This window comes from Cinclus cinclus, chromosome 8, assembly GCF_963662255.1.
Source record: "Cinclus cinclus chromosome 8, bCinCin1.1, whole genome shotgun sequence".
Lineage (NCBI taxonomy): Eukaryota > Metazoa > Chordata > Aves > Passeriformes > Cinclidae > Cinclus > Cinclus cinclus.
In genome coordinates, this window is record NC_085053.1 from 2,758,250 (window position 1) to 2,781,852 (window position 23,603).

Sequence of the window (23,603 nt, forward strand, 5' to 3'; positions counted from 1 at the left end):
TGCAGGGAGCCTTAATGGCCACTCATTGCTCACCAGCTTGGGGAGGGGAACTGGGGATCTGTGGGCACCCAAAGCTTTCAGGGAGCAGCAGGATGTGGATTTCATTCACACAGAGGTTTGGGGATGGTGGGAAAAGCCATGGATCTCAATCGTCTCAAGGGTCTTTGCCCTGGGAGCTGTGCCTGCCTTCCCCAGCCCTCCTCGGGTGCTTGCAGAGCAGGACAGCGGGTGCAGAACCACCACAGCTTCCATGATTTGTGCTACAAATCCTTGGCTTGGCAACTTCCGTGCTCTTCGCCTGGTGGTGACACCCATGGTGCCCCTGCCATGGCTGATGGTGTCTCCCCAACATCACTTCCCTAACCCCTGACCTGCTCCTCCCTGCAAACCACAGCTGCATCCAGCTGAGAATCACACACAGGCCAGCAGTCGCAGCCTCACAGCCCAGCAGAAGGGGAGAAAATTAATTCTAAAAACACCTCGCAGCAGATTCCCTGGCCTAAGCAGTTCCGTCCAGACGCTGACACCTGCTGCTGCTCTCCCCAGAGCAGTAACAGATCTCCTTGTTCCCTTTAATAGCAGTAATTGAATCTCCTCCATGCAGGGCCATGCTTCACTCCCTGCCTGGGATCCATCAGTGACCCTGGCACTGGACAAGATCTGAATGGAAATGCTTTGCTTTCCCAAATGAAGTTAATGAGGAAATGGGTGCATTTCCTCTGCAAGGCCAGGACTGGCCCAGGGTGGGACACATCCTGCCACGGCCAAGTGTCAGGATTTCCAGGAAGGGTGGGCACCTCCTGCCCTATTCCTTTCCTCCAGCACTGCCCCACATTGGCACTGGGAAGCTCTGGAATAATGCCAGAAGGGGACATAAAGCCCAGCATAATCTTCTCTCTGAGTGTGAGCAGGGAGGGAGTGGGGAAACAGGAAAAGGACATGATGCGTTTCATTTTTCTGTTTCCTAAATGGAATGAAAAAAATGCATTGCTAGAAGCATTACTAAAAATCAAGTGATTTCAAAATATTTGAAATAGGCACCGAGACCAATTTTGTTGCTGTTCTTCTCCAACCCACCAAGAATTTGCACCCAGATGCCCCAGCATCAATGCTAGGATAAACCCAATCCCTGTGTGTGCCTCCCACTCTGCCTCTCCCCACAGTCATCCTTCACTGTGATCCCTCCACTTTTGCTCCCAAACTTTCACCTTCTCCCTGCCCAGACCCCTCCTGCACCTTCCCCAACACTCCCCTAACCACTGTGCAGGCAAGATGAATTTTTCCTGATGGAGCATTTGCAAAGCTTCACAGCTCTTTCCAGGGCAGACCCATGTGCCAGCACTGCTGCCTCTCCAGCTGGACCCAGACCCCGGATGCTGCAGCAGGGCATGGCTTCCACAGGATCAGCTTTGGGGCTGTTTTCTCATGGGGCCTGGATCGCTGATTTGTTTTGGGCATGCTGCAAGCCCAGAGAGGAAACTTGGGCCCCATTATATGATTTTCATCATTGTATGACATTCCTAGATGAAGGAACATCCCCAGCCTCTGGGGTAACAGACCCCTGCACAACCTCCCTCATGGGATACCTTGGGTTTTAGCTTTTATATTTTTCAGAATCTCTGCTGCTTAGCGTGTAACTCTGAAAGTTTATATTAGATGTTAGTAAGGTCTCTTCACAAGGTGGTTGGACAAAACAATTCCTTTGTAGCTAGAGAATCAAGGACCAGAGAATCAAAACCGGAAACAACAGTGAGGGAAAGGGGGCAAGCCAGGGGACTGAGACTTCACAGCCTGGGGCTGTGGTTGGATAATTGACCCCAACACGTAGATGAACCAAAATTTATAAAAGTGTAAAAACTCGTGACCAGGATCCATCTTGGGTTTGATTTGGGTGCAGCCCCAGCCAGGCTCTTGCACTGCCCAAAGTGCATCCTTTCAATAAATACCTCTTGTATTCCTTTTGCTCTGTCTGGTCTCTGTTCCAGGTCAGCCTTTCCAGCCAACAATGGACCCCAACAATCCCATAACCCAACCCCAGAGCACAGGAGCACATTCACCAAGAGGTCTGGAACCATCTTTCCAACACCTCACTATGCCATTTCCAGCACCAAACCTGACGGAATTAGAAATCCTGGGCTTAACGAAGACGAGCAAGGCAGCACTGAGACGCCCCTGCCACCTCCCACCCTTGAGCCTGGAGATGCTGGGTGATGCCAAAGCACCTGTGCTGGAGCACTGGTACCTCCACCAGGCCCCCTAAGCTCCTCCAGTGCTTCCAGCAGACTGTCTTGGAGTGAGACTTTCCTGCACGGGCAGGGAGGAGGGTGTGGGCAGGGAGCTTTTGATAGAACATGCCTGAAAGCTGGGATCCAGCAGACACAGTTTGTTTCTTGCTGTGTCATTTCATCACATACACACACACACACACACACACAGAGGGAAAAAAGGAAGAAGGAAAAAAAAAGACAGGAACCTTTGGCAAGCTGGTGAGGGTCTGGCTTTGCTGAGTGCGGAGAAAGAGACGTTTTCAGAAGGGAGGAGAGGGGAGAGCAGGCTGGCTGCCACACACGTGCCTGGCAGGGCTGGGCTCCAGCACCCACGGCTGGCAGCACGGGCACCAACTGGAGCCATTCGGGGGAAAACAGCTCATTTTTTTTGAGTTCGGAAGGGTTTGAACCTTTGGGGTGGAATGTGAAATCTCCTCTCAGAATTTGCTCTAACATGCTCTCAACCATGTTTAAAACACGCAGCATTTCGGAGGAGGGAGGAGGACAGGGCTCTGTCCTGCAGTGTCACAAATGCTGGCTTTTTGGCAGCCCCCATTCCCCAGCCCTGAGCCCTGAGCCACCAGGAACAGCTGCAGAGGCAACACGGACTGTGCTCACTGCCGAGCTGCTTGGAGCTCTGGGTGCTGATTTGATTTTCGTACCTCCCCGCCAGGATATTTTGTGTGCGTTGTGTTTTAATTTAGAACATGCAAGAAGGGACTTCTGTTCCCTTCGCAAGCGTTCTGGCTGGAGAGCTTGGTGCCATCCCAGAGCACAGAGGGCTAAAAAGCCAGGTGGTTTCCCTCTTTTTGCCACCTCTCCCACTCTCCAGCCTCTCTCCCTCCTCCTCCTCCTCCTCCTCCTTCTCCTCTTCCCAGCTCCTTGCTGGGAGCCACCGTTATGCATCACACTCCCAACTTCCTGCTGTACTGAGCTCCTCCAGGCCATCAGTGCAGTGTCAGGGCTGTTTTGGGGATCTTTGCACCACAAGCAGAGCTCCCACAGCCCCTGGTGAATGGCTGGCATTGCTGTAGCTCTCGCCCTGGGACCCCAGGAGATAGACACCGGTGTCCAGAGGATCTGTAGCAGCTCTTGGAAGTACTGAGGCTCTGGGAGGTTTCCCAGCTCATCTCAGGTCTGAGCAAACCCCCTCAAAAAGAGGAAAATCCTCTCTGGTGATGCCATTAATTTTGCTGCCTCCTGGCTGCTCTATGGAAAGCCAGGCACTGTCCTCACTCTCCAAAAGGTTGAGGAGGAATCCACCCAGAGCTGCACCATGCTCAGGTCTCACTCACACTGCTCACACAAAGGTGCTTTGGGGAGGGCAGCTGAGTGCTGGACACCCCACGGGATGGCTGTGAAACCCCAGGAATTGATACCAACATGCAGTGAGCAATTTTGTACACACACACCTGAAAAAACAACTGTTCTGCAACAGATTCCTCATCTGATCCCTTCCAAGGTCGACTGGGGCAAATGGGGATGGGGCAGGAAGCAGAACAGCCAAGCCCTGCTCACATCTCTGACCCATGTGCTCCAGCACGACTACTGATATTAACACACCTCCCTTCCCCGGCCCAAATCAAGCTGGCCTGAACAGTTCCTGTTTCAAATAGGATGGATGTGTCACTGCATTTCAAATCCAGGCTCCAGCAGAAGGCCTTCAATACTTTAATGGGGCTCGTAAGGAAGATGAGGACAAATATTTTAGCAGGGCCTGTTGTCACAGGACAAGGGGTAGTGGTTTTAATCTAAAAGATGGTTGATTTAAGTTAGATATAAAGAAGATTTTTTTTTTTTACAAGGAAGGTGGTCACACACTGGCTCACATTGCCCAGAGAAGTTGTGGATGCCCCATCCCTGAAAGTGTTCAAGACCAGGTCGGCTGGGGTTCTGAGAAACCTGGACTAGGGGAAGGCATCCTTGCCCATGGCAGAGGGCTGGGACGGGATGATCTTTAAAAGGCCCCTCCCTTCCAATCCAAACCATTCTGTGATCCTGTGACCTCCAGCCTGGTGCCTCACAAACAAAACCAGTCTGAGCCAACTTGTGCAAGCCCAGCCCTGCACCCGGCAGCACGAAATGACTTCTGCACATGGTGAGATTCACCAAAACCCTTCTGCACCCCACGCGTAGAGGAGATCCCAGACACTGAGGGGATCCTCCCCCCCTGGCCCCAGCACCTCCAGCATGATGGAAGAACGTGGGGCTTGAGTCACATATACTGCAAACCCCCATCCTTGCAGCAGCTCCCATTTTCCAGCCACTCCTACAGCGTCCCTGCACACACAGCTCACACTTGGCACCCAAGCCGTGCCCCTGCAGCCTCCTGCCTCTCTTCTGCAGCTGCCCAGCTCTGCATGGGGCTGCAAGACCCAGACCCACCTCCCCTGAGGCCACACACACAGCTCTGCTGGCCACCACTGCATTTTGGGAGGTGCTCTTGGAAGCCACCGACACCTTTGTGTTCTTTCCCCCAGCGAACTCTCCCCTCCTGCTGCAAAAGCACCCAGAAGGCTCCCAGCACTCAGCCCTGGCATTTCCTGAGGCTCCCTGTATTGTTTGGCCCTCCTGCTACCCTGTGTCCCAATCCCCTGTGCCAGGAGAGGATGAGGAGTTCAACCTGGCAGCCAGATCCATGCAGGGAGGCACGCAGCAGGCTCAGAGCTTGTGAGCAGTGCCAGCAGGAATCATAACAGCGTTTGGGTTGGGAAAGCCCTCTAAGGTCATCGAGGCCAACCATTAACCCAGAACTGCCGAGGCCACCACTCAGCCGTGTCCCCAAGTGCCACATCTGCACATCTTCCAAATCCCTCCAGGGATGCTGACTCCAGCACTTCCCTGGGCTGCCTATTCCAAGGCTTGGCAATGCTTTTGGAGAAGCCACTTTTGCTAATATCCAGTCTGAACATCCCCCTGGTGTGACTTGAAGCTGTTTCCTCTTGTCCTGTCCCTTGTGCCTGACAGAAGAGATCGACCCTCACCTTGCTACATCCTCCTTTCAGGAGCAATAAGGTCCTCCTTCTCCTGGGCCTCCTTTTTTCCAGGCTCAGCTCCCCCTCATCTCCCTCAGCTGCTCCTCCTCCAAGCTGTGCTCCAGACCTGCTCTAGGAGGAGCAGGCAGCCCTGGATGCCCTTCCTGCATCCCCTTACAGAGCCCACCTTTCCCCAGCACATCCTTTCCACGGGTGTTTTTCTTCCCATCTCAGCTCCCAGCAGCGTGGGGGGGGGTGGGGAAAGCAGAGTGTCAGAGCAAGCCAGGCTCCTCCTTTCTACCTGCAAGCACAGCAGCTGAACAATTCGGAACGGGAACACAAATAAACAATTGCAGGGAATAAATACAGCCTCTCGAGTTAGCGTTCTGGAGGAAATATTGATTTCAAACTCCTCGCCCCTTTGCTCCCCAGGATTGTGGGAGCCAGGCTGAGCATCCAAAGCCACCAGAATCACCTGTGCCCCACGCCTGGGGAGCCCCTCAGCAGCCCTTCCATCCCCCAAGCCCCAGCAGCACTGTTTAATGACAAAATGCATCCCTGCCCCACGCCAGCACGGCTGCAGAGGCGGAGAAGTAGGACAGTGAGTCTCTTTGCCAGAACTGCACTTCCCTCTGGTCCCTACAGAAATCAGGCTTGGTCTGGAGCCAGCCTGGGTAAGAGGCGTCTGCTCCAGGAGAAGAAAACCAAAATACTTGTTAGCCCCTGTTTCAGATCACAGAGGCAGTCTCGAAGTCAAACTCCTCTCCAAAAGAAATCAAAGCCTCCCAGGTTCTCAGGGACAGGAGCTGGAAAAGCCACAACACCCCACAATTCTTTAATTTCAACCCATACTGTAATTTCTACTTCATGAAGGCAAAGCTGACATGAAGAAAACAAAAAGCAAGCACACAGATGAAATAATCCATGTGGAAATTAGCCTGTTGTAATGCTGCCTGCAAATTCCAGAAGCCACACTCCTAGATCTGGTAGAATGGTGGAAAAACAGATATTAAAATCATGATGCAGTCACACAGGGGAATTCTATAGTAAGCAATTTCTTTGAGAGATTGCTAAAGTGGTTTTCCTGCCATCTCCCTCTCCCCTGCAGCGTTAATCCACAAGGACACAGCCTCCCATGGCTTTATCCCAGTGGGAAAGCAGAGTGCCCCACTGAACCTCCCAAACCTGGGGCATGGGCTGGGCAAGGTCCACACTAGTTAGCAGCAGGAGCCTGCTCTGGCTTGCTGCCCCAGCTGATGAAGGTGATGGCAGAGCAACCCTGTGATTTTCCAGCCCTTCTCCTGCATCCCCCAGGGACTGCATCCCTCATCTTTTTATTTAAAAAAAAAATAAATTCTGTCTCCTAGTAGAAAAAGGACCAAGCACCCACAACCTTTGCACCATTAGGTCCCCTGAGAGTTCCTGGGGAGGAGCAGCCCAGCAGTGCTGGGAACACCAGCTATGGCCATCTCCCCGAGGTGAATCAGCAGCATTTAATGATACCAAGGCTCCAAGCTCTCATTCAATTAAATGCCAAGAAAGGTCCTTGCTCCTTTCCATAACTGGTCAGTAAGAGCTGATTCTCTGAAGAGGAACAGGGAAAGGAGGCACCTAATTTATGGTCCTGGCCATTGGGAACATGGTGACAGAGCATGACAGCAACACTGGTGACAGAGCACATCTGCCCAGCTTTGCTAATTGTGTTGGGAAGATGATTTGGATCCCCACAGGGGTCCCAGAGAGCCCCCAGCTTAGCAGCTAGGGTAGTAAATAGGGATTCCTGTAGGGTAGGCACAGTTTCCCAGCTCCTGGGTTTTCAGATCCAGGTGATGAATCAGCAAATCCCAGACACTGAAGGGATCAGCTCCAGCCTTCCCAGCAAGGACACCCCAAACAGCAGGAGACCAGATGCACTCAAACAAACCCCTGAGGTCCACTAGACCATAAACTATCTGTCTGTTCCCCATCCCCTCACACCCCACCAGCAGGACTCCAGCAGGGGCAGTGCTGCTGCTGATTGCTGCAGGCTCCAAAGGCTGGGAAGGGGGAGACACAGGAAGCACTGATGGAAGCAGGGAGACAGTGATTAACACAAGAGCAAGGCTCAGGGCAGGTGGCACCAGCCACAGGCATGCACAGGCTACATATGACAGTAGGAGCAGCTGCCCAGGGCACTGGGAATACACCTTCCCTGATATACTCAATTACACCTGGGCAATAGGTGCTGTGGGTGAGCCTCTAATCCCATTGACACACCAGAAACAGACACAGAATCGAAATTTTTTGGTCTGAATGCTCAGGTGGTTCAATCCTGCTTAATTCCTCCACTGACACAACAAGCTCCTGACACTGCCATCTTCATCAAGAAGAGGAAAACTAAATCCTTGCTGAAAGGTCAGGCCTTTGCAGTGAGCTCTCCCCTTTCTATTCCAGTCCAGGTTTCAAAATCCAAGCATGCCATCCTGCACCCCCAGAGGGACCCTGTGACAGACTGAGCAAGACAGGGACACCCAGTGCTGACAGCCTGGCACTGGCCTGGAGTTTAACAACAGCCTTTCCCCCAGTGACAGAGTCCCTCCTGAAGCAGCATCCCCACCACATGCCATCCAATTCACCTCCCGCAGAGCAATGCCACCCTGCAAATCTCCGGGCGTTATGGGAACCAGGGTGTAAAAACATTCCCGGTGCAATGACGCCAAAATTGATGCTGAAATTAGGCTGGGAACAGAACAGGCACGGTTGCTTCTAGCCCACAAACTCAAACATGCTGATATGGCCAGTCGCCCACGGCGATGTTGCACTCTGGGATTGCCTGGAGATTTTTTCCCAGCTTTGCCCTCAAGTTGCTCTCTGGGCACTCCAAGGGCTTGGGTCGTCAGCAGCTTCCAGCAGTTGCAAACCACAAGAACTCAGCCCAGCCACTCCCTGCTCCATCAGCACAAAGATCCCAGCTCCCTGCTGGACACTGAAATGCTGTCCCTGCCCCAGAGAGAGGGTCTGAGCCCAGCTCTGAGGCTTTCCCAGGCTGCCAGACATCCTCTGCCTGGTCTTCAATGCCCAGAAACCACATCCACTCTCACAGAGCTGCCCTGGGGAGCACAGGAGGAGCAGGCAAGGAAAGATGCCTCCCCCTGGGACAGCCTTCAAGCAGGAGGATCACTGCAGGACATGCCCACAAGGTTTTGCCCTCTGCAACGAGTCAGAGATGGGAACCAGGCGCTTAGAGCTGCCTTTGCCTGGAGGTATGGAACACATCCCATTTCCATCACGAAAGAAACTCTGGATCTTCTGAGCTTACAGCACATAGCAACAACCTCCATCTCCCCACCCCCAGCTGCCCAGAGAGCCCCCAGAGCAGCAGTACTTACATTGTACAGGACTGTGGTCCACCCTTCCATGGTGATGCACTGGAAGACGGTCAGCACAGCAAAGAGGATGTTGTCAAACTGCGTGATCCCGTCGTTGGGACCAATCCACTCCCGGCACTCGTAGCCCGGGGGGCAACCCTGCACCCCACATGGATGGGGAGGGTCCAGCTCCTCTAGTTCACCTACAAGCACACAGCAGAGAGCCAAAGGAGGCAGAGGTAAGGGACAGCTCATCCCAGCTTTTTTCCGCTTGTGGAATGTGAAGAGGGTGCCAAGCCCTTGTCCCCACCTGAATTGTTTGTGTAGCAGGCTCGGTGCAGCTTCCCGCTATAGAACTCCAGGCCAATGATGGCAAACATGAGGATAGCAAAAAAGAGCAGCAGGCCAATCTGGAGGAGAGGCACCATGGCCTTCATGATGGATTTCAGGACAATCTGCAAGCCTGGGAGAGGAGAGAAAGGGCACAGCTCAGAACAGCAATGCAACCTCCCTTCCAGGGACACACCCATCCCAGCTCTGGCAGGTGGAAAACAGGGAGCAGGGAGGACGGACAGTCAACAGAGGGATGCAAGAGGCCAGCACAGCCTGGAGGATCCCTCTGGGCAGGAGGATCCTGGAGGAAAGCACCATTGCAGGGGAGGGAAAGCCAAGCTGCAGAGCAAAGCTCCAGCAGGGGTGGTTTCTGGTCCCCACTCTAATGTCCTGCCTTTCCTTGCCCCACCTGGACTGGTTGGGACATGGCTTGTCCCCTCCTTGCCCCTAAGGCATGGATCCAGTACCACCAGTGCCCAAGGCAGGAGGGACAGGACTGGTTCCAGCAGCAGCCTAGTTTCTCTATTTATCCCCGTGCCAACAGATGACATCTTACAACAAAAGGGGAAAAAAAAAAAAACAAACCCAAAAACAAAAAGCCAAGAAATCTCCCCTGAATAAACCCAGGTCCTGAAAGGATCCACCCACCTCCTTCTGGCCAGGGAAGAGGAGCTGCCAGCAGGCTCTGCCAAGCACAGAGCGGGCTGAGCAGGGGACAGTGCCACCCGGGGACACCAAGTGCTGCCACCTTTGAGTTCCCACTAGATGGAGAGGTGGAATAAGGTGGCACAAGGACCCCTCGCACCCCAGGGACATCAGGTACAGATGTGGACACTCTGGGAGGAAGATCAGGAGCATCCAACTTACTGGGAATGCCCGAGACGAGCTTCAGAGGCCGGAGCACGCGCACGGCCCGCAGCGTCCGCAGGTCCACGTGGGTGTTGAAGTGTGTCCCGGCCGTGGCCAGGATGCTGTGGGCACACAGGGACAGAGCAGAGTTATCCCAGGGAAAGCCCTTGGCCACTTCAGTGCCACGTTCTCGCGCCAGGCTGGGGGAAGCCGCAAGGAGAACCGTGTCCCTGGGCAGGTGCAGGGATTCAACTCCTCCCAAAGGTCAGCGAGCCTCGTTTGATGCTCGCACACAAGTTCATGGGCCGCTATGACCAGAAAAAGCTGTGCAGGGGCCCCCCAGCCCCCCACATGCCAGGATGCCTGGGGACAGCCCCACATCACCCATGGATCCCATCTGGGGTCTCACTGACACCACTGACACCACGCTCATCCTGGCTGCAGAGGATCGACCTCCCTCCCAGAAGGTGGCACATGGACCAGGAGTGGCACCTCAGATATGAGTCACTCCCCTCTGTGCTTCTGTGGCAGCTCCTCCAACCATCAGCTGCCCTGGCTTTTTCCACACACGGAGCTTCCTCAGAGTCCCACCTCTGGGATTGCTGAGAAGGAGCCGAGAACCTCACATACGTTCCAAAATCTATAGTAATGGAAGTTTGATGACCTTGGAAGGCAACCGACAGGGACAGGAAGGACTCCAGAGGTTTTCTTTTAAAACACAAAGATTTTTAATTTTTTTTTTTCCAAGCCCATCTCTGGAAAACAAATTGGGGCAGGAGGGAGCTGGTGCACACTGGGTCCAGCAGTGGAAACACTCAGAGCCCCTGCACCTGCTCTGGGAACAGGGATGCTGTACCTCAGGGATGCTGGCAAAACCCTCTCCCATCCAAGCTAGGTCCCCAGGTGCTGGGCAAGGAGCAGCAAAGTTGCTGCTGGGGGTGGGAGAGGAGGGGATAGAGGGAGGAGAACGGGATAGAGGGAGGCAGTAACCTCAGGGTTGTTTGCAGCAATCCAAAAACCGAGGGAAATTGGGTCATTGTTCCACTAATTCATCTAATTACAGGCCAGAGCAGCTCTCTGGCGTGCTGAGCAATTAGCACTCTTTCTCTCACCCTCTCCCTGAGGTACAGCAGGTACCAACCTGTCCCTCCGGAAAGGTGGCTGGGTTTCCTAGGATACCCTGGCAGCAGAAACGCTCTCACATCTGCAAACCAGGTTGCTTCAGCTCCTTTTCCCAGCCTCCTCTTCCCCCCTGCCCCAAGGGGGGCAAGGGGTCACAGCCTGGCCCCAGTAGCAGCTGGGATGCATCACCCACAACCCCCTTTGTATCACACTGCTTATCCCTGAATATTTACAGGGATCTTTTCCCCTTCCCCTGAGCCCTTTCCACACAAACTCCATGCCCCAGCCCTCGCCCAGACCCCACTGCCCACAAGGCTGACAGGAGAGTGTAAAAGGGACTTAATTAAGTCGGGAGCACCCAGAGGCTGGGCAGAGCTGTGCTGTTAAATTGGTTGTAAGATCAAAATCAATAAGTATGATAAAGCCTGGCCACTCGGCAGTGCAAGGGAGGAAGAACAGCCCTGTCACTGCCTGCCCTTTCGCACACCCTGCCAGTGACAGGAGGGGACCCCAGCGCTCCCCGAAATGCCAGCACAGGGGACGCTCTGTGCCAAACATCATGCTGGAAACCCCGAGACCCCTCCTTCAGCCTTTGCTCCTCGTGTGCCAGCCCCTGGAGTGCCACCAGCCTCCCAAAGGGGCAGGAACAGCCCCAGCGCTGACTCCAGCCAGGACTGAACACCTCCAGGAGGCCTGGGATGCTCCTGGGCAGGATGCAGGCTCCAGCTCTTCTCTCAAAGCCAGCCCAGCTTGGAAGGCTCCTGGAAGCAGAGCAGGACTGGGATGGGCAGCTGTCTGCTCTCAGCACGGATCCGCGGTCCCAGACGGACGGAGCGATGGAGGTGGAGCCCTCACCTGGGACGGGAGCGCCCCCGCTGCAAAGTCCTCGGCTAACCCAGATTTGTTTGAAGGGCTCCGGAGCAGCCGCGCTGAGCCTCCAGGCAAGGCTCGGGCGATTTCAGGGCACTCCTTCCCTGCGCTCTAAATTAGCTGCTAAGAATGGGACTCCTCTGTGGCAAGGTGACATGCTCCTTGTCCTCGCTGGGGGACGGGGGACATCACGAGCTCCTCGGGAAGGAGGTTTGGACAGATCACCAGACCGAGGTGGTTGCACTCAGACCCGTCACACGGCCGGTGACAAAAAGCTGACCCGCTGCTATGCTACACGGGTTCCTGCACATCCTCCTGCAGGCGCAGTGCCGGTGAGGGCAGAGGCACCGGGACCACGCGAGAGCTGCTTCCAGCAAACCCACCCAGCCCGGAGCCTCTGGGCACACGGTCTGAGCAGCCCCGTACCTTCCTTAGACCTAATGAAGTGGCTGGGAAAAGCGAACCGAGCTTCCAGGCACTACAGGCTGGCTGCTGGCTGCTTTCCCCAAGCCATTCCGAGGCTGGAAGTGACACACGTCCCCTCTCCTGGATAACCAGGCTTGGCTGGGAGGCACAGACACCACCGCCACATCACTAATTATAAATCCAGTACTCAAAGCACACCTTGTTGCTTCGGACTTCAGCATATCTCACCTGTCAATTGTTTATTAACCCCCTAATCATGCCTTTCATTAATAATTGTTTTTAACCGTATCAGCCAGAACTTCCAGTTTCTGAACTAAGGTTTCTCAAGGGTCCTGAGATGGGATTCGGGCTGTGAAAGACCTTTGTGCTGCCACAGGGCAGCAGCTCCGGTATCTGTAGAACAATTTAAACCCTTTTCCATCACTTACAATATCCACGTCTGATGTGCTAATAATTATTCTTTATTTTTAGGCAAGGACCCAAACTAAAATTACATCTCACCATCCAAGTTATTTGAAAAAAGCTGCCAGATTTAGGCTATAAAAATCCCAATGATCTCATGCTTTTCATCATATGTACTGAAGGAAAAAAAGAAGGGAAAAAAAAGTGAAGGCGTTTTTATAGGTCACCCAGGCAAAGGGGTTACTTTTACTTCAGAGGAAAGGAGGAAGAGAGACTTCAGGTGGAGAAAAGAGCAGAGAGGAACTTTTGGAAGGATGCAAATGAGAGAGGAGGCAGGATGGGAAATATATGCTAATCCGCCGAAGTATAATTGAATAGTGAGCAATCACCAGCAGACAAAAACACTCTTTCAGGAGAGGAAAAAAATAATAATTCAATGCTTTGTGCTTGCAACCAGGATGATTATTTTATTTTATTTATTTGGAGGCTCCGGGGAGGAGAGCGAGCTCCCACTGGGGCCACCAGACCTGTGGACTTTGGGGCTTGGCAGAGCCAGGCTCGGCCCCCGGCGCCGCTGCTCCAGCTCGCAGCAGCTGAGCAGAGCACTCGCCCTCGCCTCCAGCTGAAGACCTGCACCTTTAGATCTCTTCTCCCAGGGGTCAAAAGAAGGAAAAAACCCCAAAGAATAATCTCATTGCAAAGGATTCCCTGCTCTTTGGCACCATGCAGAATAAAGCACGAGTGATGCTCGATGACACTGCCCACGTAAAGTCAACACTGAATTTGGGCACTATCCCACTGTACAGCACCCATCGTGCACCCTGTGCCTGTGCATTGCTGGGCTCACCTCCCCATCATCCTCCCATCATCATCCCATCCCATCCCTCAGCCCTAAGGGACAGCACACACAGCTCAGGCCATGCTGCAAAGAGTGTCACACCAGAGACCCCAAGCAAAGGGCAGAACCCCAAATTACCAGATCGACCCTTGATCCCACCCCCTCAACCCCAAACTGAACCCCTCTCAAGCATTCCCCTCAGGGAGCACTGCTGAAGCTCATGCAGACAAACTGTCCCAGCAAAGGGTGTGCTGGGTGGAGAGAGGCACAGGCTGAGACAGACTAATCTCAGCCCAAAATCTGGGGCAGGCAGGATGCTGGCTGGCATGCAAATTAATATTTATAATTAAGTGGAAAGGCCCCTGAAGGCTTGCACTGCCACCTGACTCTACGAGGGAGACTACTTCATAATTAATACACTGGTCAAACGACTCACAGAAAGTGAGTTACCTGATGAATTCACCCCATTCCTGCCCTGTTCTGGGGGTGAATCAATGGGGTGAACCCACCCCTGCCCTCTCTGCAGGCAGCATCATGAGTAGCAGGACATTCTCATGGTTCTTGGGTCCCAGTCTGGCTCGAGGCAGGGCCAGCAGGGTCAGGTCACCCACTCTGAGGATGCAGCCTTGGGGACACCAGGGGACAGGGACACCAGGGCCAAGTCCTGCCCTTGGCACAGTTCAGAGCAACGTCAATGTCTCCATCACCTCCGCTTGCTCTTTCTAGGTTTCGGGGCTGTGACCCAGGTGGATTGAGCTGCTGCAAAGCTCCTGCTTCCACCCCTCCCAGCAGCTTGGAGAGGTCTGGACAGGCACAAGTGACTCCCTGAGCAGTGTGATGAGGCTGAAGGACAAAACCTGCCTTTACCAGCCTTTGATGTGGGGGGTGAAATGATCCTCCCAAGGCCACCCTTCCCAGAGAAGCCCCCAGGATTTGGGGCATGGGGGAGCATCCCCTGTTCTGGACCCTGCGGGTTGGCCAAGCCCCACATCCCCCTCCTGCCTCCATCCCCCCACTGCCTCTCAGCAGATACAGGATTTGGCAGGGCGAGGTGATGTTGACAAAACTACATTTGCACACAGAGGACCTGGTGGAAAGCTAAAGCCACTGGCAGCAGACAGGAGAGCTGTCCCCACAGGAGGAATAGAGAACAGGTAAGGGCGGAGCACAGCAGGGCCTGTCTGAACTCATGCCAAAGGAGGGGTATGAGACCACAGAGCACCCACCTGTGTGATCCCACCTTCTCAACGAGGATGAGAAGGAAACAACCCATTGCCCCTTCCCTCAGGCCAGGCTTATACCCCTCACCCCATCTCCCAGAGCAAGGTAAGTGACAGTGCGAAGAATCCCAAGGCTATACCCCCACAGGACAATGAGGACATCCCTCAGACCAGGAGCTCTGCAAGGGTGGCGGGGGGCAGCAGGAGCCCCTGGGGAGCACAGGGGTGCCTGGCAGGGGACGCGGTGCCCCCAGGGACCAGCAGCCACGTGGGAGGGACTGACTCACTCTGCGGCTTCAGGAAACCAACCGGCGGGGAAGAGGAGCCGGGAAGGACGGAGCCGGGAATCGCGTGAGCGGCACGCGGGCCAGATCCCGCGCTGCTAGAAGGTGGGATGCCTGTCTTCCCCAAAGCCAGAGCCGGAGTTCTGCCTGCCCAGGGATCTCCACCCCCCATCTCCAGCTACGGGAAGCGTTTCGCCTCCTCACCCAGCCAGGGAAGAGGTGCTGCCCTTTGTGCGAGGTGCCGGTGTCGGGCACGTCCCAGGGCCGTGGCATATGGCACATGAATCATTCACCGAGCTGGGAAATTAATTATTCATCCAAACGAAAGACCAAACATTTTACTGATTGTCCTGAAAGGAAAGAGCAGGGAAAGGGGTGGGAAAGGGGCATCAGGTTGGATAGTGCCAACATTTGTGAATGGAAAAGAAGGAAAGAGGGGGCAAAAGGTCTTTTCTGGTGTGATCGAAGTATTGCTGGGCTTTTGGAACTGGGGTTGTCTCTTTGCTGGTTTATCCCTATAGGACAGCACTCCTTGCAGTGGCTCATGCTCCAGCAGGATAACCACGTCAGGATGCTGCACTTGTGCTCTGATTCCACACTTGTTTTCCAAATCTCTTATCCATTCCCCCAAGTTTCCTTGGCTGGGCGTGCGCTGTGCTCCCTGGGTTAGGGAAATGTAGGTGTGGGCGCTGTGGGAAGAGCCTGTTCCCAGCCCAGGTGTGCTTGTGTGTGCTCTCGCACCTGTGTGGTGAGCCAGACACCTGTGGGGCCAGCACCCCAAACCACCAGGGCATGCAGCACGTCAATATTCTCAGATGCAGCTGCTGCCAGTGTCTGTTCAAGGATCCCACTTCCATCTCTGGAACTCTAAGACTAAAAAGAGCACCCAAAAACCATGAAACTGGGGTTGTACGAGGTGCACTAAATACCTGAACGCAAAACATCCCTGCCTGTCCCACAGGGGAGCTCAGGGGGAACTGTGAAAAGGGAACTTTCCAGGACAGTCATCTCAAAATCCAGGCAGCATCAAAACTAGCAAAAAAGCCAACCTGCCCTCCTCATCCCTGGGCTCACCTTGCAACCCTGCAGCACAGCAGGGAGCACCTTCCCTGGAATGATTCCATCCTGCTTCCCACCAGCCACAGCAGGAAATCAGGGCACAAGTGTGAGCAGGCTTGCTCTGGGAGGTCAGAGAGAGAGACCAGGCTCACAGCTGCTGTTTGGCTTTGTAGGGAGAGAACGATGGATTTTGGAACAGGACTTGGAGAGCCAGGCTTTCCTTCTCCAGCACAGGCTGGTGCCCCTCGGGTTGGCTCTGGGTTTGCTAAGAGCATGGCAGGCAGTGCCAGCAATCCTTCACTCCCGCTTTCCCTTGGCCATGCTCCACCCCACAAAACCCTTTAATGAAAACCACCGTGCCCAAGGGCTTCACAAAAGGCACCCAGGTGTAGCTGCTGTTATTAAACCCTCCCAAAAACCCTGACAGCAGCGCTTCCTTTGCGTGACCCCGGCTATTGATCGGGCTTTTACAGCGGCTGCTTCCCCAGCTCCTGAGCAGAACAACTTCACAAGGGCCTTTTGATTCCTGTTTGGATTTTTTTCCCCATTGTGAACGGTGTTCCCCCACCCCTTCAACTCTCACGTGTTATTGTATTACTGCTATAAAAAAAGAGCCAATGGTGCTTTGATAATGCTCAGGCACCTGACTGTGTGAAGCACACACCCACCTGGATATTTGCAGAGGGAGTTTAACCCTTCTTATTCCATCAGCTAGGATGTAGGACAAAGCAGGCAGCTGTAGGGCTCTTGTTCCCTGTTCCTAATGGCACCCAGGGAGCAGGGAGCTCATGCTCCAGTTGCTGGTGGCTGAAGCTCTGTCAGCCTCACTTTCTCAGAACCACCCATTAAGAGGTCACCAACCTTTCTCTGACCTTCCTGACCATTTCTGAGCCATTTTCCCCTTTTTTTGGTCCAGGTCACACTGCATCAAGCAGGTCCCAAGTCCAGCTTCAGCACCTAGCCGGCTCTGGTTCATGCAGAGACAAGGTGAGCATCCCCAAATCCCAGGGGAAACGCAGATGTTCCCCTCACTGGCTCTGCCTCAGAACAGTAAAGGTATTTTATGCACACTTTCATATTAAATTATTTTTAGCTGCGGAAGAACAGGCTGTTTTTTTTCAGGCAGCATTGATGATTTGGAAACCACAGGTTACAAACAGAGCAGGTTTACAAATGTGACTATTAGTCCCCCAGTGGAAGCTTTAGCATCAGGGATTTTTAGGTGGGTGTTGATTTCCACTGAGATGGAAAAAAAAAAAAAAAGTTGATTTATTGACAGAAGAAGCAAACACTGGTTGAACCCTAGTTAGTGCCATCCACTCCTGCACAGGGTCCCAGGAGGCTGCTCATGGGAGAAATCCCTCATTAGGCTTATTTACAACAGGGAGAGGGTGAAGAAAATCCCACTGTTCACGGAAATCCCAGCATGGTGTCTGTGACCATGATGCCACCCACACTGAGGACCTCTCCCATCAGATACACAGCAAAAAATAAGTCCAGAAAGAAGCAGCAATATCCTGTGTCACAACTGGAGAGACGAGGGCCAGTGAGTGTGATGCTAGCTCCCTCTGGGTCCTTCAGGGATGGATCCTGGGATAGGTCCTGCTCACATGGATACATTCTCTGGCCCATCATGGGATGCTCCAGCATCCAAACCCACTAAGCACATCCTGAGGTAAGCGCTACCCTGCACTTCCCATCGCAGCATCCCCTCCGCCACAGCCACAGCCTTTCCACAAGCCACAACAAGATCCCCACAGCCACCGAATCTCACAAATCTCCGTGCAGACACTTCGATATTCGTCAAGCAGAAAGGTTGAGTCCGCAAAGGTGATCCCGAGGCCCCATGCAGGCTCCGCAGCCTGCCCGCCTTACGCAACTGACACAGAACCAGCCGCCAAGTGCAAACCTTCTCCCACAAGCTGTTTGCAAGTCATTTGCCAGCCAAGGATTATTTGCTGCAGGAATTTGCCAATAATTCAGCAGATTTAAGAGGCGAGAGTTTCCTGCATGAGAAGCGCAACCATGGCATCAAGGAGCAGCAGCTTTGGCAGCACTGCAGGGCAAAAGCAAGAGCTGAACGGTGCGGAGGAGCCCACGACCTGGGGCAGCTGATCCCAGTGACCCCAAAACCAGCCCAGGATGAAAATCCATGGGCTGCCTCCTCCACCCACCATACGACAGAATTTGCCCCAACGAGTCGTTTGCGGTCACGCTGGCAAGCACTGCTGAGGCAAAGCCAGCAGATGAAGGGGCATTCCTTGGGCAGGGTTCCACTCTGCTGGAGCAAACGTCGGGATCCCAGGGGGGCAACGGTGGGGAAGCAGATGCTGGAGGGCTGCGCCCTATGACTGGCAGTCCGGAGGGGGCCATGGGTACCTCCTGTCACGGTGGCCAGCGCGGTGCTCGCAGCCCTTCACGGACAATTGTTTCCCTGGCACGGGGCCCGGCTCAGCCTGGCACCGAGAGGAGCTGGCGAGGTTTCTGCGAGTGAGTAATTGCCGAGCGCTGACTCAGCACCAGCTCGGTTACAGCAGCAAGCCCGGAGCGGCGGGGAGGGCAGGAAGAGGTCCCTGTGAACCCCTCCTCCCAGCCCAGTGCTGCCCCTTGGCCCATGGCCCAAAGGATGCCCAGGTCAGGACACAGGTGATGGGCGTTTCCCAGCCCCCCCCCGGCTGCTTCCTGCACACTCAGCCCAGTGAGGCCAAGGGTCCCTCTTGTTGCTGCCAACGTGTGTCCCATGCAGTCCCCAGAGGTGTGAGAACCTGTCTCCAGGGAGATGAGCACCTTTGCCCAGCCCAGGAGCCACAGGACCCTCTCCGTGGGTCACTCTGTGGATGTGGGAGAGCAGCGAGGGCTGCACCTCCCACAGGCTGCTTGCTCGCTGCCCATCAGAAGCATCACCCACCACCAGCACACCCTCCACTCTCAGGTGACACCGTCCCTCCCCCCGGCAAGACCATCAAAGTCCCCATTGCACCGAGGGAGTCAAAACGTCCCTAGCCACGCTCTCCTCAAGCCTCCTCTCGTGCACAGTCCCAACCTGCACTGCTACACCACACCCCAGCAGAAGCAGGCTCAGCGTTCCCTTTCGTCCTCCAAACACCCAACCAGGTGTCACATCCCACGTAGTGCCACCACCCCGCAAGCCAAGAGCCAGGACTGTGCAGCAGGAGGAAGCTCTGTAGAGACCCCCGGCATCCCGCCTGGTCCCCATGCCTCAGTTTCCCAGCCAGCCCTGCAGCTGCTCCGTACCCAGCAAAGCTCATGGAGCACTCAGACCCATAGGCACCATCTGTTTGTGAACATCAAACCAGCTCCTCTGAGCGTGACATTTCCATCAGCAGGCAAAAAGAAATATCCACAATCCCGGCACCACCTGCCCTCCACACAGAGAGGGGCTCGGGGTTCACCCTGGATGGGCTTTGGATCAAGCTGACTGCCAGTGTTGGCTAGCACACACCCAAATGCCCCCACTCGTTTCTGTGTCACCAGAACAGCCCAGCACACTGCAAGCAAGACTCAAATCTGGGCCATGTCACTGGCAGGTGACACCACAGTGACACGAGCAGCACCCGTGAAGCTCTGTGTGCTACCACCCCCAGCACCACTGCTGCATGATGAGCAGGGACAATGAGCAGCATCACCCGAAAACGTGACCCTACCCAGACCTCATTCCCAAACCTCCAGCACCAGAGCAAGCATGGAAGGTGCTTGGGAAGGAAGAGGAGAAGAGATTTTTCCCTCTCCCCATGTAAAGTTTGACCAGAATCTCTCCCAGATCACATACAGTTGCTAATCAGGTCATGCCACCACCTTGTCCTCAACTTGCCTCATATTCAGGTGGGTGACAGGCCACCAAGTGAGAACAGCTAGACATGGTGGCCTCAGGGCCAGCCCTACTGCACCTATAGGGAACCTTGTCCCATCATCAGTGTCCACAGCAAAGCCAACACAGCACCTCCAGCACAGGGAGCCATCCTCCCCTCCCTCATCAGGACAATGAAACACCACTGACAACAGCAAACCAGGGGCTTTCCCCATGTCCTGGAGCTTGTGTCCTCACCAGGATGAGCCCCCAAGCCCAACCAACCCCACCAGTGGCCCCACAGCACCCGACTCACCCGCTGAGGACCACAATGAAATCCATGACGTTCCAGCCATTGCGCAGGTACGAGCCCTTGTGGAAAACAAATCCCAGGGCCACAATCTTAATCCCAGCCTCAAAGCAGAAAATCCCAATGAAGTAGGGCTCCGTCTTCTCCTGTCAGAGTGAAATCAGTGACCCGGTGAGAGGGGGAGACTGAGCAAACACAGCACCAGGCATTTCACATTGACCCAACTCATGTCCCATCCCACCTTCCCCAGACCCATCACCTCCTTTAGGAGCTTTCCCAGCCCTTTCTCAGCCAGCAGCAACCCCGGAAATAAAAAGAGGGTGGCTATGACACACTCAGGTTCCCCAACCCTTCCCTACTCCTTTTTAAGGGGTTTAAACATTCCTGAAGCCTTTCCATAGAAAAGGAATATGCTACAGCAGCCCCAGGAAGGCTGGAGGGGCTAGTCCCAGAGGAAACCTCCTGTCCAGCCATCCCAAAATCAGAAGAAATTGCCTGGCAGGATTGGGTGGCTGACCGTGGCTGTGCCCCACAGCCCACCAGCACAGGGAGAGAGGGATGGACACGGGGTACTCACTAATCTCCGTGACATGGGCGTCTTGTCATCCTCGGGGAGGTGCTGCTCCAGGGCCAGCACGATGCAGTTGGCAATGATGGTCGCCAGGATCATGTACTCGAAGGGAGTGGAGGGGAGTTAAGGAGCAGAAAAGAGGTGGGTGACACCCAACCCTCCAGCCCACCCTTCGTTTCACCTGTTTTCCCCATGGGAACATCCACACACGCTGCTCTCAGGCTCACCTAGGTGCTGTGTGGAAATGAGAGGGGTGAGAGCCCCCCAAGACCTTTCTCCCTGAAGACCTGCTGGCCCTCATCACCTCCTCCCCGAGCTCACAGGACATCAAGCAGATGGGATTCCGTTGATGGGATGAAAACTCCCCTGGGAGAGAGATGCTACTTGTGCAAGGAGCCCAGGAGGTGGACACAAGGTTTGGAGCAGGACAACCAGGCTGGGCTTTGCCTGGAAGAAGGTTTGGCATGATCCTTGGCAGTACCAGGGAGGTTCTCCCTGGCATGGCACACTGCTGGCCAGGGTTGACATGTCCCCGTCTTCCTTCTCTTTCATCACCAACCAGCAGGAGATGGGGCTCAGAAAGGGGAGGTGTCACAAGGTATCGGCAGCCCTTGTCCTAAAACGTCCCCATGGGAGGAAACACCTGCACAACCTGAGGAGGATGGAGCATCCCTTGCAAGTCCTGGGGATCTGACCTGGATCAGTGCACCGTGTGCCCTTGCCAAGCACCCTGTGGGCAGCAGGATGAGCCCAGGTGGCACAGGGAGCTGCAGAGCACTTGGCTGAGCATTCGCAGCTCGAGGCACCGATGGTACCTGGGCCTGAGTGTCAGTTCAGGCAGGGTGGAAACTCCCTGTGGAGACATCCCATCTCAGCCACACCCCAAGGGGCAGCAGCACCTTGTCAACGGGATCTGGTTGGGCCCTTATGAGCAATCCTAAATCCTACATCCATGTCCAGGTCCTACACAACCCTTCTCCAGGAGCCCCCTGAGCCAGGACAAGTGGCAGCAGATGCTGGTGTCTGAGGGCCTGAGGAAGTAAAGGGCAGATTGACGCCCAGGAAAACACCCAAAACTCAGCTTCCTCCTGCCTTTTGATTCATGGGATCAAGGCAGGGACATGGAGCACTCTCCTGCCTGGCCCACTGCCGAGCTCTGAAAACAAAGCACTTCCAAATGACAGAATGGCCATATCTTTCCAACCTGCCATCCATCTTTCCCAATTCTTCACAATAAAAGTCCAGTTGTCCTCAATAACTAAATGTGGAGTGATACAGCAGCAGGCAGCACACCCCTGATGCCACTCCCTCTGTGCCAAAACAGCTCTATTACTGTCACCATTGACACCAGCAGCCATGAAGGGAGAGGACTGCTACCTTCCCAAAATTTGTGTCTTTGGAAACGGGATGTGATCCCACCTGGGATGGATTTACCCATGAAGGAACCATCCACACTCACACCATCTCAAGCTGGCTAAGCCCTTTCCCACCACACCAGGCTTCTCCAGACCCAATACCCTCAGACTGACATGTTTCAGGCAAGGAGGTGTCCAAGGCCCACTCCATCAGCCCCAGGAAAAGGGGTGATTTTGTCTTTTCCAACCTCGTCCTTTGGCCACCAATTACAGTGTAATGCTTTCAACCAGTGCCCTGGAGCCCACAGGCATGAGAAGACACCCCAGTGTCCCCGGCAGACAGGGAAGCACGAAGTGACCCTGGCAGCAGTGACACTGGGCACACTGCAGGGTAGGAACAGGGATGAGCGCAGAGAAAGGACTCCAGAGAGACAGCCAGGAGAGACAGATAAGGAGAGCCTGTGGGAGCTGGGATGTATTTAACTTGGTAGGAAGAAGAGCCAGGAAAGATACATCCAAGGCATTTAAAAGGCCACTCAGTGAAATTAATGGCAAACCCAAAGAGAGTGGCTGCAGAGCTCCCTGCTGCTGGCTCAGACCTTGCTGCCAGCCAGGCACGGAGCAGGAGCGGCTACCTATGCTTGGGAAGGGGGGGCCAGACTCCAAAAGTTTTCCTCTGAGGCTCAACACAAGAGAATATTTCACTGCGTTGCTCCGGCAAAGGCCACGTCCTCTCCCTGCATCCCACCTCTGGCTCCAGCCGATCGCGGCGCTGGCCCCGCGCCACCAGCCTATTTGGGATCTTTCCGTATCATTTTCCTGAAAGTCTGCGAGCAATTAGCACCGGCTTAAGAGACAAACAGCGTGATAGTGGGGCGGGGCAGCGGCTCCCCAGGCACCAGGCACATTTGCCTAGATGAGAAGTGTGGGAACGGCGCGGAGAGTCCGTCTGTCCGCCCCGGTGCGGCTCAGCCCGCCCAGCATCCCTCACTGCTCCCTGCCACAGCCTCTGTTCTCATGGGAGAGACACCCAGGGGGGAGAAACACAACAGCAGCAGCGTGGGGGCCCTGCTCAGAAGTGCCTGGGGGGGTCAGGACCACCTGGCCCCAACATCTGGTTCAAAGCACGAGGACAGTGCACATCTGTCACACCCCTGCGCAGGACCACGTTCCTGCTCCACCTCCAGCAAGTGGGTGAACAGATATCATGGAATCAAGGAATAGTTTGACTTGGAAGAGACCTTAAAGACCATCTCCCCGACCATGGACAGGGATGCCTCCCACTAGGCCAGGGTGCTCGGAGCCCCGTCCAACCTGGCTGAGCCTAAAAGGGCAATCGCTCCCAAAAGCACTGGCCCTAACACGAGGTCACTGCCAAAAGTGATTCCCCAAACCCCACTGGCCCAGTTTCTCGAGGAGTTGAGCCTGGGTTATCACATCCAGAGTGGCGTAAGACATCAACCCCATGGAAGCCAGCCCCCATAGCTCCAGCTGTGCCAGGTTTTGAGGGACCAAGAGGAAAATAACCTCCCAAGGGACAGCAGGAACATCTGGCTGAACTGAGGGA

The 23,603-nt window shown here is 54.6% G+C and overlaps 1 protein-coding gene across 1 annotated transcript in view; it reads right to left on the minus strand.

Annotated features, from left to right (window-relative positions):
- The window catches only part of CACNA1E (calcium voltage-gated channel subunit alpha1 E), an 89,180-nt gene that overhangs the window by 59,811 nt on the left and 5,766 nt on the right, over positions 1-23,603 (minus strand). The window contains exons 2-6 of the mRNA XM_062497716.1: positions 20,688-20,793; positions 20,117-20,256; positions 9,790-9,893; positions 8,900-9,052; positions 8,611-8,792 (exon numbers count right to left, since the gene is read on the minus strand). Of these exons, the coding sequence (XP_062353700.1) occupies positions 8,611-8,792; positions 8,900-9,052; positions 9,790-9,893; positions 20,117-20,256; positions 20,688-20,793 (685 nt within the window). The remainder of the gene's footprint in view (positions 1-8,610; positions 8,793-8,899; positions 9,053-9,789; positions 9,894-20,116; positions 20,257-20,687; positions 20,794-23,603) is intronic.